At 42.5% G+C, this 16,832-nt stretch overlaps 1 protein-coding gene across 1 annotated transcript; it reads left to right on the top strand.

Moving 5' to 3' along the window:
- The first annotated feature begins 519 nt into the window (after nt 1-519).
- On the top strand, nt 520-16,439 carry LOC143296236 (adipocyte plasma membrane-associated protein-like). The gene is made up of 9 exons (XM_076608069.1): nt 520-633; nt 1,328-1,423; nt 3,209-3,324; nt 3,578-3,673; nt 5,454-5,570; nt 6,971-7,142; nt 8,427-8,561; nt 9,856-10,048; nt 11,371-16,439. The coding sequence occupies exons 1-9, from the start codon at nt 584-586 to the stop codon at nt 11,578-11,580; spliced, it is 1,185 nt and encodes a 394-aa protein (XP_076464184.1). The 5' UTR covers nt 520-583; the 3' UTR covers nt 11,581-16,439.
- The last annotated feature ends 393 nt before the right edge of the window (nt 16,440-16,832 follow it).

Below are 16,832 nucleotides of genomic sequence, written 5' to 3'. Positions count from 1 at the left end.
GGGGAAAAAAAAGGTGGGAGGGAGTAGGGGCCGGTGGGGGCGCGGGGGTGTGGGGGGGAAGAAAAACGAAGATAGGACAGGGAACAAATAAGAAGAGATGCGGAGAAAAGAAAATGGGTAGAAAAAAAAAAAGAAGCATGCATGGAAAGCCCACCTGCCCCCCCCCCCCCTACCCCCCAGCCCCCACTCCCACCTCCACCCCCCGCCCCCTCCACACACACACACACACACACACACACACACGTACGGGGCCTCCGGGTCAGTAACCGTTAATCACTGGTGTGTACTGATGCACACACAAAGACAGTGCACACACGCGCGCGAGCGCGCACACACACACACACACACACACACACACACACACACATGCACGCACGCACGCACGCACGCATGCACGCCCTCTACACGCTCAACACCTGGGACACCACTTGCAAGAAACGGATAACGAGAACGAAAGTAGAGCAAGGAAGACGAATCATACAAACTCAGCATCGTAGTTACTTCCCTTGTTAGCATGGATGGCGATGTCAGGCGACGGCGCGGAGACGGTGATGTTTCAAACATCGAACCGAGCGCTAGTGACATGCGTGAGGAACGAAGAGATGCAGAACTTGTTGCTCAGGCATCTCATGGGTGAGTGGTCAACTCAAAGATTACGCTTCGTTTTGAGCAAGTCAGTTTGGTTCGGAATCACACTCAAGTCATTTGACGCTTCTGTCGTCTTCAAGGCAAGTGTCGTCTGCTGCTGACGTTAACACTGTTCACACGCAGTCGACCAATTGTTGCAGTTACATAATTTGTTGGAAAGGGACTGGCTCACGCCATGGGCTTAAATATCCATGTTCAAGCCTAAGCCTCGCGGCATCTGAATGTCCCATCTGTCAAATTGTTTCAGTTTACTTTTTCGCAAATTGCATGTGCTGTCAGATTGCAAATCAAATCATCTAAATCTGTTGTACTCGTGTTGTACTGTACCCCCTATTTTCTTTTTATGTTTGTACATGTTTATGTACTACCAATCCAAATATTCCGAACGGTAAAGAATATGCATGCATATGCATGTGCACTCACAAACACACACATACACGTTTACTAACCAAAGGCACACTCACTTTATGCATAATTGTTTCAACACATTAAAAAAAAAAATCAGAGAAAAAATTCTCTCTCTCTCTCTCTCTCTCTCTCTCTCTCACACACACACACACACACACACACACACACACACACACACATATATATATATATATATATATGTGTGTGTGTGTGTGTGTGTGTGTGACCATTCTGAACTGTGGCAGCCTTAATTGATATCTAAATGTTACAGGTGGAATGCATTCTTCTTTGCTTTTGGGGCAGCAGGCATACTGCTGGGAGTCATTCTGGCACTTTTGCCTTCCCCCATCCAGCCAGTGGCCTTCAGGTTAGTTTACAAATTTTGGTTCTACATACTGGAGAGAAACAGACATAAACAAACACATACACGGAAAAAAGACATATTGACAGACAGAGACATAGAGAGACAGAGAGAGGCAGAGAACAGACTAAACTTCTTTTTTTTTTCAGTGATTGTGACCCCCGCTGCTGGCCTGTTATTTATTTTTCTTCTTCTTTCTTTTTTTTTTTCTTTTCTTCTTCTTTTTCCTTCCTCTGCTGTTCTCCTTCCATGTAATCATATTTTTGTTTTGTTTTCATTGTCGATTTGTTTTGTTTTTTAACTTAAACATCCAAAATAGTCTGGACACTGAGGTCATTTTAGAGGAGTCTATAAATAGCCAAGGTCAGTCACAATGGACAGACGGATCAGATGACAGGGTTGTAGTGGGATGGGTGGTCAGGGGTTCACAGGGGTTGTGGGAAGGGGAGGGGAGGGGTGGAGGACCTGCATGGGGCAGCTGTCAGGTCAGCCAGGAGGGTGATGAACAAAGGAAACAAAGGAAACCAAAAAAAACAGAGGTTTGTGGTGGTGGTGGCAGCGGCGGGAAGGAGAACAATGCAGTACCAGCAAGGGATAGGGGAGAGGACTTCACTCCGGCGAGGAAACGGGGAGAGGACTTCCACTTGTTGTTGATGGCTGTGGTCTTGATGTGAATATGTATTAAGAAAGTTTTAAAGCTGGTTTCTGGCACATACAAACACAAAATTATTTACACATGCATGATTGTGTGCACACACGCATACATTCACTTGTGCAGCTCCACACACACACACACACACACACACACACACACACACACACACACACATATATATATATATATATATATATATATATACCACACACAACACACACACACACACACACACACACACACACACACACACACAGAGAGAGACAGAGTGTTTTCTATTTTGTGTTGATTCTAAATCTGTATTACAAACATTAAAATCTCTTAATTTGAAGATGAGGAGAACTCGCAACAGAAATTCATCATGTCACTATTTTTTGATCATCTGGTACAAAGATTAATTTTTGTTGGATACATTCTCACGAAGGGATTATGCAAACTGAGCAGGTCGATCGTTGTGTGAAAAAGGTGCAATGAATATTTACAGTACCACAGAAATTTGTATCCTATATTCATTACAAGGAGGTCATTTGCTACTGGAGAAAACTTGCTGGAACCATGTCAATAAACTGATAAGGAGTCTGATAACTTGCACAAAATTGATTATATATTTTCTTTTAAAACAAAATGATATTACAGTAGCAGAAGGCTCAGCAGTCTTATATACAGACTTTGAATGGATGCCATAAGAACAACATATACTTCTAAAGTGGCATGCATTTGTGGTAATGAAATTACCCCCATGTATGTCATATATGAATGTGAAGAGTAAAAAACATATTTACCACTTTCATTTACGAAATCTGCATTCCCAGCTTCTTGCCTTAGAAAGGTTTTTATATGATAATCAACTTGTGTTTGAAATAGTTCAGAGTTTAATTAGGAGCCCTATTGGCACTTTGTTGCAATTTTACTGGTTGACTAGTTTGTTGTTAGTTTGTTTTATTATTTTGTTTATATTATTTTTCATGCCAATTGAGGAGAGAGGAACAGGGAAAGTAGAGATGACTTGAGGCATGGGTGGGGCAGGGAAGGTAATGGATTTTTGTCTAAAATCACAATTGTGGATAGACGTTAAACAAAATAATGAACGAACACACACACACACACACACACACACACACACCTGTGTGTTTCAGCCTGCCTCCTCCCCCAGCACTGAGTGGACCTCTGGCCCTCAATGAGAAACTGTCACAGGCAGAGAGAGTCTTTGAGAATCAGGTGGTGGGTCCGGAATCCATTGTGAGAGATGGAGGTAACTGCTCTTAAAAATATAGCTCTTTCATTCTTTGTGCATATGTGCACATGTGCACTTTTTTATGTGTGTTTTGTTGTTTTTTTGTCACAAGGTTCAAAGTAGTTTGAATTAAATTATGGTTATCATTGTTATTATTATTCTTAGGTTATCATCATATTTGAAATACTTTATTATTATTATTAGTGTTGTTGTTAGCATTATCATTATTGCTATTTTTATTAATCAGGTATTTTTTGCTCTCCAATTGCAGAATACATCTACACTGGCACAGCAGACGGTCGAATTGTCAGCATCTATAGAGGGGAAGTAAGCAATCTGGCTATTCTGGGCAAGGGAGAAAACTGTGGTAAGATATTTATCGAACAAAATAATGTCCACACAGCAAGGTAGCAACAATTGTTGTTACCATACATCATTTGTTTGGATATTGCTTCTGTGAAGTGTAAGAGTGTGTGTGTGTTTTGAAAGTGAATGCAGATGTATGTTAGTTAAAAACGGTTAAGGATAAAGGCCCCATAGCATATTACGACCATAAGGGCAGGGAATTGTATCTAGGGCTCAGCATAGGAAGGCGAGGCCCAATCCTCTAGTTCCACTGTTTTAACCTTCCCCATTCAGTGTCGGGTACCCGTTCACACCTGGTTGGAGTGAGGAAAATCGGAGTGATGTGCCTTTCCCAGGGACACAACACCCACACTGAAATGAGGCCTTGAAACCTGATCACAGGTGAACACTTCATCAGAAGTCAAGCACCTTACCAGTTCTGCCACAGCACCTCCTAAAAGCATCCTCATCCTCTCCCCAGATCGGAATTGTACCCTGGTCTCTCCCCTCCCCCTCCCCCACCCCCACCCCTACCCCTACCCACCCCTTGACAGACGGGTATCATGGTTGTCTCTTGGGAGCTGAGGATGATAATGTGTTTTGCCATCATTGGAAGGCATGCATGTGGTTTCGTAACCCAAAGTCTGAAGCACACATGTGGTTGCAAGTGGAGCATTTAATGCTTGCAGGTTGGGCTGGGGCAGGGGCAGCTATGGTGTCACACAGGTGGGGATTACTGCCCACTACAGTACTGAGGACCTTGTATGTGTGTATGTGCATCCAATCCATAGTCCAACACACACACACACAGGGGGGTGGGGGTGCAGTGTGTATGACAGGTTTATGTGTGAGTCGGTTAAGTTTTCAATTTTTGCACCGATTGATGCATTACTAATGCTAGAATGTTTGCTGGAAGTGTTTTATTTCCAATTGAATAGACAAATAATAAATAGATAAAAAGTAGCAATGTTTTCTTTTTCTTTTGTGTTGTATGTTTATCATGTGGTTTGTTCTGTATCGAAAACAAAAATTATTCATTTGTTCTTTTTATTATGAGATTATATCAAGTTTTTAACCTCACCACACCCACACCCACCCCATCCCAACCCCTTCCCTCCTTAGCTTCAGGGCATTTGATTGAATGCAAAATATATATGTATCTAAAGTGTCAGCTATATATCTTTCTTCTTTCTCTGTCTCTGTCTCTGACTGTCTCTGTCTCTCTCACTTTGTCTGTCTTTGTCTCCCGTTCTCTCTCTCTCTGTGCTTGTGTGCATGTGTTGATGTATATACATGTTTTCAAGTAAACATTTGTTTGTGCATGCGTATACTTGTGTGTAAATGCTGCTTTTTGTGTACACTTCTCCTTTTTGAAATGTCAGCATTGTAGGCCATTCTGTTCCGTTTCAGTTTCTCAAAGAGGTATCATTGCATTAAAACAAAAAAAATCTATAAAGATTCACGACATCTGGTAGGCAGGTGTCTGACCAGCAGCGTAACCCAGCGTGCTAGACAGGCCTTGAGAGCGAGCATCCATGTATATTTGTGTACCCATCAGAGTGGATTTCTTCTACAGAATTTTGCAATAGGACAACATTTATTATTCCATGGGTTCTTTTCCGTGCGTCAAGTATGTGCTTAACCTGGGGACCCCGGTGTATCATCTCCAAATGAGTAGACATTCAGTTTGATATTCCAGTCAAACATGGGAGAAAGGGTGAGAGGGGGATTTGAACACAGACCATCAGGAACATTGTATTGGCAGATAAGCATCTTAACCATTCGGCTACCTTCCTGTGCAGGCAGCAGTGGAGAGGAAACCAAGTGTGGGCGGCCATATGGCATGCGGCTGGACAAGGAGGGATACCTGCTGGTTGCAGATGCTTACCTGGGCATCTTCCGTGTGAACGTAGCCACAGGTAAATAATAATGAGTATTCATATCTAGGTAAATAATAATGAGTATTCATATCTGTCTATCAATCTATTGAGATATATATATATATATATATATATAGAGAGAGAGAGAGAGAGAGAGAGAGAGCACTGAATCTTGTGTGTAGACAAATCAAAGTGCTTACACACCAGTCCATGTGAATGCATAGCTCTGATGCAGAGGGCTGAAGGGTAAAAGATTGGAATAGATACATGCATTTTGGAAAGCTAGAGAAACTAAGACAGAAGAGTTAAGGAGGTGGGGTGGGGGTGGGGGGCGGGTTGAGGGGGGCTATTTTTGAAAGAGGCAGGGTTTTAAGGCCAGACTTAAATGAGTTGACTGCAGAGATTTGACAAAATCGAAATAGGGAGCTCCAGTGTAAAATGTAAAAAATTTTTTTACACTTAGGTTGTGTGTTCACAGGCCATCCACACACAGATCAAAACAGCAAGGAATGATTAAATGCCTGCACAGTAGACAACACATACACACACATACACACATACCCACACGCATACATGCATGCACACACACACACACACACCACACCACACCACATCAAAACACACACACACACACACACACACACACACACACACACACACACACACACACACACACACCACACCACACCACATCAAAACACACACACACACACACACATACACACACACACACACACACACACACACACACACACACACACATGTATATATATATGTTTGTTGGCCTGAGAACTTCAGTCAGACATACTGAAGCATAATTCAGTTTGTGATGGATTATGAAGCCAGTGAAGCCCCCTCAAAATGGGCCAATGTGTTCAAACTTCTTCACTCTCAAAAAAACCACACTGCAGCATTTTGCACTGTCTGAAGACATTTAATCTGAGTGTGGCAGTCCTGCAAGAAGACAGTTAGAATAATCTAGATTTGACAGAATGAGAAAAAGACAGTCATAGTGCAAGTTGCTTCACAGATTTGTTATGGGCTGGCATTGGACAATGATCTGATACGTGTGTATCTAACTTACTAACTTCATCTTCAGTCTGGCTGTGGAGCATAAGGTGTCAACAAATCTTCTCCAGTCTATTTCAGTCTTGAGTGAGCAAGCTGATTTCATTCCAGGTCTTGCCTGCTGTTTTCGTCTCCTCTTCCACAGTTCTTCTCCATGTGTCCAGTGGTCTGCCTCTCTTTCTTTTCCCTGGTGGTGCCCATCTGAGGGTAGCATCCAGTGTCTCTTTTTAACGTCATCTGTGATGTTGTTGATGCCTGTGACATGTGAGTGACAGGACCTGACTGACAACAGATGACACGTGAGAAATAGGCCCTGACAACAGATCACGTGTGAGTGACAGGACCTGACAAAAGATGTCATGTGCTGGCAGGGGCTGCTGTCCAGCTGCTGTCATCCCAGGATGCTCTGGCGGGCAAAGTCAGCAGGTTCTTCAATGACGTGGAGGAGGGGGAGGGGGGTGTGCTGTACTTCAGCCAGTCCAGCACCAGGTGGGACCGACAGCACCACAAGTACCTGATCCTGGAGGCCGACATGACTGGCAGGTACACACAGTTGTTGTGGATGTGGTGTGACCGGCAGGTGCACATGGTTACTGCCAGGTACACATTGGTTGTCATAAATATGGTGTGACTGGCAGGTACACATGGTTACTGCCAGGTATGCGTGGTTGTCGTGAATGTGGTATGACTGGCAGGTACACATGGTTGTCATGGATGTGGTGTGACTCCCAGGTACACGATTGTCATGAATGTGGTATGACCGGCAGGTACACATGGTTGTTATGGATGTGGTGTGACTCCCAGGTACACATGGTTGTTATGGATGTGGTATGACTGGCAGGTACACATGGTTGTCATGGATGTGGTATGACTGGCAGGTACACATGGTTGTCATGGATGTTGTTTGACTGGCAGGTACACATGGTTGTCATGGATGTGGTATGACTGGCAGGTACACATGGTTGTCATGAATGTGGTATGACTGGCAGGTACACATGGTTGTCATGGATGTTGTTTGACTAGCAGGTACACATGGTTGTCATGAATGTGGTATGACTGGCAGGTACACATGGTTGTCATGGATGTGGTGTGACTCCCAGGTACACATGGTTGTTATGGATGTGGTATGACTGGCAGGTACACATGGTTGTCATGGATGTGGTATGACTGGCAGGTACACATGGTTGTCATGAATGTGGTATGACTGGCAGGTACACATGGTTGTCATGGATGTGGTGTGACTCCCAGGTACACATGGTTGTCATGGATGTTGTTTGACTAGCAGGTACACATGGTTGTCATGGATGTGGTATGACTGGCAGGTACACATGGTTGTCATGGATGCAGCATGACAGGCAGGTACATGTGGTTGTCACGGATGTGGTATGACCGGCAGGTAACATGGTTGTCATGGATGTGGTTTGACTGACAGGTACACATGGTTGTCATGGATGTGGTATGACAGGCAGGCACATGTGGTTGTCATGGATGTGGTGTGACTGGCAGGTACACATGGTTGTCATGGATGTGGTGTGACTCCCAGGTACACATGGTTGTCATGGATGTGGTGTGACCGGCAGGTACCCATGGTTGTCATGGATGTGGTGTGACTGGTAGGTACACATGGTTGTCATGGATGTGGTGTGACCAGCAGGTACACATGGTTGTCATGGATGTGGTTTGACTGGCAGGTACCTGTGGTTTATTTACTTTCCCTGATGAAAGTTTACTGTCATAAATGTGAAAGTTTACTGTCGCAAATGTTTATTTACTTTCCATGAGGGAAGGTTACTGTGATACATGTTTGTTTACTCTCCCTGATGAAAGGTTGCTGTCCTACGACCCCAAAACCGAGGAGGTGAGGGAACTGATGGATGGGCTTGCCTTTGCCAACGGTCTGACGTTGTCCACAGAGAGATCCCACGTGCTGGTGGCAGAGACGATCAAGGCCAGGATCATGCGGTGAGGGATGTCAGTGCAAAGAAGAGTCACAATGTTTGTGAAAGTCCTGTAAGGATACCAGTAGCATCAGAAATCCCAGTGCTAATGTATGTCTTGCACCATGTTTCTCTGACTTCAAAGCGCTTTGGATTAAAAGATGCATTATCCTTTTTTTTTTTGTTGGGTTTTTTTGGGTGTTTTTTTTTTTTTTTTCTAAATTCTGATTTGAACACTTAAAGCACAATAAACATGTTATGAGGCACACATCAGAGCAAGGAACAAGAAGTTGGGCCACGGTGGGTTGATTGCTGTCTCTGTCATGGCAAAGTTTGAACCTTCAGTCAGAGTTGGTGTTAGTTCCCGACCTGATATTATCGTCAGAACTCTCGTCACATGGTGTGTCATCTAACCTGCTTGCCTGCTCTGTCGATCTCCACCTTCTTGGTTCTGTGTCTCCCAGTGTGTTGGTTTGTACAGGTAGTTGTGAGTTGTTAGTGAGCTATTTTCATTCTGATTTATGGAAAGCTTTTATTCGTTTTCACTACCAGAAATGTCATACTTGCAGATTCAGAGGCCGAGTTCGATGGGTAGAAAATGAGGGAAAAAATTTATCATCTTCTAGTCTGTAAAATACTGTTTTGGGGACATGTACAATGGACTACACATACTAACAAACACATTACTGACTTAAAACAGGCATACATACTTGCAAACTTATTATTGTGACTTGAAAGAGAGACATATACTAACAAACACAGTACTTTGACTTAAAACATACACACATACTCACAAACACATTACAATGATGGAAAACTCACACAGCACACTCACTCACTCACACACACACACACACACACACACACACACACACATCAGTAAACATGAAACACAAAAGGGATAATCACTATATTTCTTCACAGTTCAGTTCAGTTCAGTTACTCAAGGAGGTGTCACAGCGTCCAGCCAAATCATTATACACTACACCACATCTTCTTAGCAGATGCCTGACCAGCAGCGTAATCCAAAGTGGTTATTTCCTCACAATTTATCCACAGTTCACCCCATAACTGCTGACTGTCAGTGACATGAGATCAGTGGGCCATGTGCAGTGACTGCTTTCAGTGCACTTTTAAGTGGTTTCATTGATTTTGCTGAACAAAAACATTTGAATCCCAACAGAAAGAAGTCCAGATAAAGAATGATGACTGACATCCTGACCTGCGAGGTCCGCTTTATTGCAGCGACATGACAGCTTTCACTGGCAAGTATACACGTGAGCAGCTGTCAGGGAGTTAATTCTCACCCTGTGCTGCAGGTACTACATCAAAGGCCCTCGCCAAGGGCAGTCTGACGTGTTCGCTGACAACCTGCCCGGGTGGCCTGACAACATCCGGCGTTCCGGTCGGGGCACGTACTGGGTGGGGTTTGCCAGCGTCCGTCATGCTGGTCAGTTCTCCCTGCTGGACTTTGCTGCGTCCAGGCCTTGGGTGCGATCCCTTCTCACCAAGGTAGGTATACTTTGTACATCTTCTTCTTCTGCGTTCGTGGGCTGCAACTCCCACGTTCACTCGCATATACGCGAGTGGGCTTTTACGTGTATGACCGTTTTTACCCCACCATGTAGGCAGCCATACTCCGCTTTCAGGGTTGTGCATGCTGGGTATGTTCTTGTTTCCATAACCCACCGAACACTAACATGGATTACAGGATCTTTAACGTACGTGTTTGATCTGCTTGCGTATACACACGAAGGGGATTTAGGCACTAGCAGGTCTGCACATATGTTGACCTGCGAGATCTTAAAAATCTCCATCCTTTACCCACCAGGCGCCGTCACCGTGATTCGAACCCGGGACCCTCAGATTGAAAGTCCAACGCTTTAACCGTTCAGCTATTGCGCCCGTCGACTACGTACATCGTAAAGCATGTCGGGTGCCTTGCTGTGTTTACCAAGTTGTTATGGTGATATTTTTACATCCGAAAATTTGTTTGGCAGTTTTGTTGCGATATCTTGAAGCTGAAAAGTTGTGATGAAAACAGGGAAAGTTTGAAACTTTGATCTGTGTTATGATAGCAAAACAGTGAAATGCTGGTCCATATGGGCTGCTTAAGCCTTTCAATTCTGACTTCGGATATATACTCGGCTTAGGGGTAATTGCATTATCAAGTGTCCAGCCACTCATTTGCATATGCTTATTTCCTTGCAAATGGCAACAACCTTGATGAGTGTTTGAAACGTTATCTCAGCAAGCTCTGGCTTGATTTTGATGCATTTTTTGTGTTTTGAAAAGCAAAAAGCTGTTGAGTGTGTCAACATGGCTGCCAGGATGTACAGTACAGAAAAGGTGGTTAGAATTTTGTTAGATTTTCTGCACAATGTGGCAAATATCAACTATGAAAACATGATACAAAATGAAAGTGATAATGTTGTTGGTCAACAGAAATGATTCTGGTTATCCTGATGATGTTCACATGCTACAAGATACATGAACAGGAAGGGGGCGGAGTCATATTAGAAGTGGAAAAAAGAAACAAACAAATATTTTAGCTTTTGGTGTTTTCATTACTATGGAACCCTCCAGATAAAACCTTCAAGCCGAAATATTGTTTACAGTGAGCTTTTCTGTTGTGATATTGTGTGATTATGTCTATAGGTGTTTAGGTGGGAGGGTGTGTCTGTGAGTATTCGTTTATAGTATTTATGTTTAAAACAGCATGATAGTGGAGGAAACAACATAATTGCACTTGGTGTTTACCATACGTTCTTGTATCGACACAGAGAATTTTCAGAAGGCAGCAGTCGAAAGAAAAGCTTTTCTTGTGTGTGCAGATGATACCCCAGGAGGTCATGACCTCTTTGATCCCCAAACACGGTCTGGTGGTGGAGCTTGACAAGGATGGGAACATCCTCCGCTCCTTGCACGACCCCCAAGGTCACCACGTTCCCGCCGTCTCTGAGGCCATGGAGAGAGATGGGGTCCTCCACCTGGGCTCCTATTACCTCCCCTACATGAGTCGTGTCTACCTGAAGAGGAAATGAGAGGGCCCAGGACTGAGTTTCATGAGCGATTTTAACTGTGGTCAGTTTGCTCAGTGTGAAGAATGTGTCTTTCGTCTGCGCAGCGGTAAGAACATTCCTGTCTACGCATTACTAAGTTTGCCTATTGTTAAGAATGTTCTGAAGTCTGTGCTTATTCCATAGACTTATAAACATTTTTGAGTAGCGCTGAGCAAACTTTGGCCTGCTAGGATCACTTGTGCAATTAACCCAGCCCAGTCCTATAGTCCTCAAAACTGCCACCACATGATACTGCAGTACAGGACATTTACAACATTGGAGGCTGTCAGTACAGAACAGATGATGATGATGGATAATTCTTGAAAAGTGCAGTTCCCTTGAAAAATATCGAAGCTTCACACACAAAATACTCATATCAACTGTGGAGTCATTTTTCTTTCTCCAGTGGGTGCAGCTTCTTCCATCCTTGCCAAGATGTTCTTCTCTTTTACTTCACTGTCAAGTGTACTGTCAGTCCTTTTCTGGTGACGAACAGAGCTGACTTCTCATGGTCCTGCCAGATACCATAGAGTTTGATCCTCGATGGAGTTGCAACTGCATGGCCATGCCACTTGTTGTGAAGCTAGTGGTCAGCTGTCTGTCCTTCTTGGTCTCAGAGGCTGGTTAGTGAAGGTGCTATTGGTTGTCACCAGTTGGGAGTGTAACCAAGATCACTTATGCACTCTGGACAGACAATGGTAATCATCTTTCTCATTCTGTGGCTTCAGAAGTGACCAGATGATGCTCCTCTTCTCATAGCAGCTGACGCCTTTGTCTGCTTGGTCTCCCTAGGCTCCTGCATTTGCTAGTCATCTGCCCTCTGATGTCAGTGGGCTAGGATCCTTTGGGAGGACTGCTCATCTAGACTTTCACAGCTGCTGCAGAGCTTTTGTAAAGTGTGGTAGCTTGTCGTTATTCAGGTCTTCAGGGCCTGGAGTACAGAGAGAGCATCTGTGAGGAAGACCACTCTTCTCCATCAACTCTGTGTAGATTTACTGGGGCGCTACACAGAACTGTTCACCAGATTCCTACAGGTCTGTCGGTTGTGTGTCAAGACTACTTGATTGCACGAATGTTTAGCTGTGACGTTCTGCCAATAAGCTTGGTCAGTTAATGTGTTGTACATAATTTCACTTCCGGTGTCACACCATTAAAGTGTTCATCTGTTGCACGATGGCTTTGAGCTAGAACAGTCTTTCCAAAATAAAAATGAAAAAAATAAACTAAACAATTACCCTTTTTTTAAATGGTTACTGATTTCCGAAGTCAAGATGATAAATATTCTGATTTTGAAGTTATTGTTAACTGACTCTGGACAAATAGTTTTCTCCCTTGCTTTTCCCTGCAGACAACCCTTTTGTTAGGGTTAGGAAAAAAATCACAAAAAATACAAAACACAAGATAACTGAATGAAACTCGCTGTACTTGACCCACTGACCCCTCTCTTCACGTCGTGTTTATGCCCACCCCCATCCCTCTCTTTACAGCCCTCAGAAGCTGAGTCACTGTCAGTACCTTCTTGCTGGTAGCTTTCTTCACTGCAGATACTTTATTCAACGTCTTCACCATCCTCGTCAATGTTGAAACCTTCAGTTTGAAGCATTTCAATCACTTCAGCAGCAGTAAAAAGCCGCTGTCCTGATCTAGTATGCTACAAAAATTTCCACTTGTATCACCTGCGACGCCATTTTTGATATGTATGCAGATTAGTCATGTGGGGTACCAAGGTCAATGGCTCGCCAGCTAGTGTATAGTTACAGAATCTCACAAAGAAACTTTCCATTCAACCCTTGACACATTCGCAATGCCTGGTGTGGCTGCAATTGTTATACTACCCCATGAGGAAAATGTGAAAAAAATTTTAATTGTTGAAACCGCTACAGCGTTCCATCATCAGGAATGCTGACTTACGTCAGGAACGCTATAGCATTCCATCGTCCGCAGTGAGTTAAAAACTGTTGTTGCACAAAATAACCATATCAACAAATCATGGGCAACACTGGAAAGAAAAGACAATGGATTGTTATTTTTTAGCATTTCAAACAATTTCCAGTTAGTTAATGACATTCTTAACATTATTCTCATTCTCATACTTCACCTTAAAACTGCTTCTTACAGGCAGATGGGTGTGATTTTATTAGAGTGAAAACTATTACAAGCTTCCAAACTTTTCAAGTGGGTTTATCTCAGATTTTTCTGAAGTGCCTGCTCTGATGATAAACTGCTGTCATTCTGAGGCATCATGCTGCATTTCCCAGCTTAGCCAGTGGTTACAGTAAACACCTCCAACGATATAAACATACCAAGTGTTATGAACACCCGAAGTGTTATGAATATCCCGAGTGTTATAAATATCCCATGTGAACTTAATTGAAAAGCCCTTGTTGATATGTCCGGTGTAATATGTTTGCATGCATAATACTAATACCTGTGTTACCACATTTGGTTTTTATCTTTCTTGTCATATCAGTCTTTTACATTGTGGCTCATCGATTATTTCATATGATTTCAAGGTTAGATCAGATCTGAAAGTGGCCACAGCTTTCCCGGAAAGTACCACTCAAAACAGCAGTAAACTGTGTGGAAGGCAAATTAAACAAACACCACAATATAGGCAAGAGTTTTCAGCAGTTCTAGCAGCACTACAGGTGGTCATTGCTTAATCAATAGTCTGGTCATATTATTATCAAAATTGATTGTAAATGTCTGCCTTGGGTTTTTTTGCATTTTGTAAAGTAAAAAGTTATTGAGCAGGTCAAACTAGCTGCCTGGACTTTCAGACACAGTGCAGAGGTGGCTGGAATTTTGTTTGATTTGTCACATGATGGTGGCAGTTGTGACTACAAAAATGTGGTAGAAAATGAAAGTAATGTTGTTGATCAACAGAAGTGATTCTGATTAATCTGATAATTACACCATATCAAGTACTTTGACTGATTGGGGGTGTGGTCAAGTTGGACACAGGATTAAAAAAAAAAAAAAAATTCGACTTGTTTTCATTTCGGAATTTCAGTACCATGGGACTCTCAAATGAAGACTTAAGCCAAAATATTGCATACTGTGTGTGTGTGTTGTAATGCAGATTTGTGAGTGCATGGGTTGGTGTTTGTTCAGAACATGGTAATGGAAGAAAACAACATAATTGCACTCGTTAGCTATGTCCATTTGTAAATGGTTCAGTACCATTCCCACCCACTAAATATCAAAACATGAATTTTCATTAAAAAAATAAATAAATAAATAAAAATTGTGTTAAATAGTGTGTACGGTTTGATGTGCGAGATGTTCAGTGGTTTTTGTTGGTTTTTTTGTTTGTTTTGTTTTTTGGGTTTTTTTTTCACTTTTCAAATACAGGAATGAGAATTTACAAGAATGTGCATGTGCTCATACCTTTGTATGTACTTATGTCTTTTATGATTTGTATTGACCGGTTATGTTGTGGATGAGATTTGAGACATTGTCAGAAGTTGGAACATTACAATAGACCTGTAATATTAAATAACAGGTTGGTTGGCCTGCAGTTTGTGAACTCCCATGTTTTATTTTTTCTTTCTCAAAGCTTTTTATTGGTCAGTAACAATTAGTTGTATTTGCAGGACAATTGTGAAGTCTTTAAGTATTTTTCTTTCAAAAATGATAGTTAACATATTAAACTGTGATTCAGTGGTGCAGAATCCAGCAAGGGTCTAATTCTGATGCAAAATACCACTTCACTCAGAAATGGAAAGTAGATGTTGCCAGAGACCTCCCCTTAGTATATTACCTCCCTTCTGGATGCCTGCACAGTGCCCTCTTTTTCTTCTTTTTCCAGCATCCAGTTGGAAGTTTCTGATTGCATAACTTTGATAGGGCAGAGACAAGGTTTCTGGTTGTAGATACTGAAATCTTGCATGTGCCAAGAAAAGAACATCATTCCTAGTTGTACACAAACAGAAGGGAAAAAAATGAACTGACCTAATACAGTGCCTGTTCCAGTTAACTCTTACCAGCCGGTGACTTCCTCTCCCACTTTCACTTAACACTGCCGTAAGTTTCAGTATGACTGATTGATTTCATTGCACACTTGCAGTTTGTTGTTAGTCATTAATTGTAAAATGCACCGGACACACACACGGTTAAAGGTACTGTTGCTTAACATAACAGACATGATAATGGTAAATGCTTGCAATCTAGATTAAGGTCCTATAACTTTTACAACCACTGGGGCAGTGAATTATACGTATAATCCAGTGCATCTAGGGCATGGTGTTGAAAGACTGACCCCAGTCTTCTCCTTCTGTTGCTTTATCCTTTCCCAACTGATCAGGTACCCATTCACACCTGGGTGGAGTGAGGAAAATCAAAGTAAAGTGCCTTTCCGAAGGCCACAACACCATCCTGAAACAGGGCCTCAAACCCTGATCACTGGCTAACATTTGATCAGATGTCCAAGCGCTTTGATAAGCTGCAGCTCAGGCATCTGCTTAGCAGAATGTGGTGAAGCACACATGGATTTGTCTGAACACTGATGCTTCCTTGAGTAACTGAACTACAATACCTAACCAGTTCAATTTTGGAGCTTCTTGATCAAGATATTGGTAATATGAAGATGATGGTGTGTTGTTATTGCAAGGAAATCTTTTCCTCCTGTTGATGATGATGATAACATGAAGATGGTGGCTTATTTCTGTATTGGTAGCTATTGCTTTGCAACAGTTCTAAGCCAACTTTGTGAAATTACTGATGTGACTCCTTTTTTCTGTTTTTTTTTGTGTGTGTGTGTGCACTTAACACTGCTGTTAGTGTCAGCATAATTGATTTCATCTGTCATTTGTTATTTGTCAAGATTAAAATGTGCTCAGGCATGAACTGAATATTATAATTAGTGTCATTACAGTTATGATTTGAATGGTGATAGTGAGTGAATGGTGCAGCTCCCAAAAACATTTGTGACAGGCTTGTGGTTTAGAGACTGGCCATAGCCCCTTTTTTGGGGGGGAGGGAGAGTATGGGGGGTCTCGAAGTTCTTGGGGTTTGTTGCTGCTTTTTTCTTTTTCTTTTCTTTGGGGGGTGGGTGGGTGGAGGGGGTGTAACTGTTAGCCATGTGCAGTCTTCATGTCACAAGGCACCAGTGTTGGAAGCTTTGTTGTTTCCAATTCAGTCAGTCATGAATACAACTTGTTTCAGTATAAATTATCCAGGTAAAAGAACCCACAGCAACAAAAGAATTCTCCCGGCAAAATTACATAGAAAAA

Source organism: Babylonia areolata, chromosome 21 (assembly GCF_041734735.1).
Source record: "Babylonia areolata isolate BAREFJ2019XMU chromosome 21, ASM4173473v1, whole genome shotgun sequence".
Taxonomy (NCBI): domain Eukaryota; kingdom Metazoa; phylum Mollusca; class Gastropoda; order Neogastropoda; family Buccinidae; genus Babylonia; species Babylonia areolata.
The sequence above is the reverse complement of the archived record's forward strand: the minus strand, read 5'-3'. Positions and strand labels throughout refer to the sequence as shown.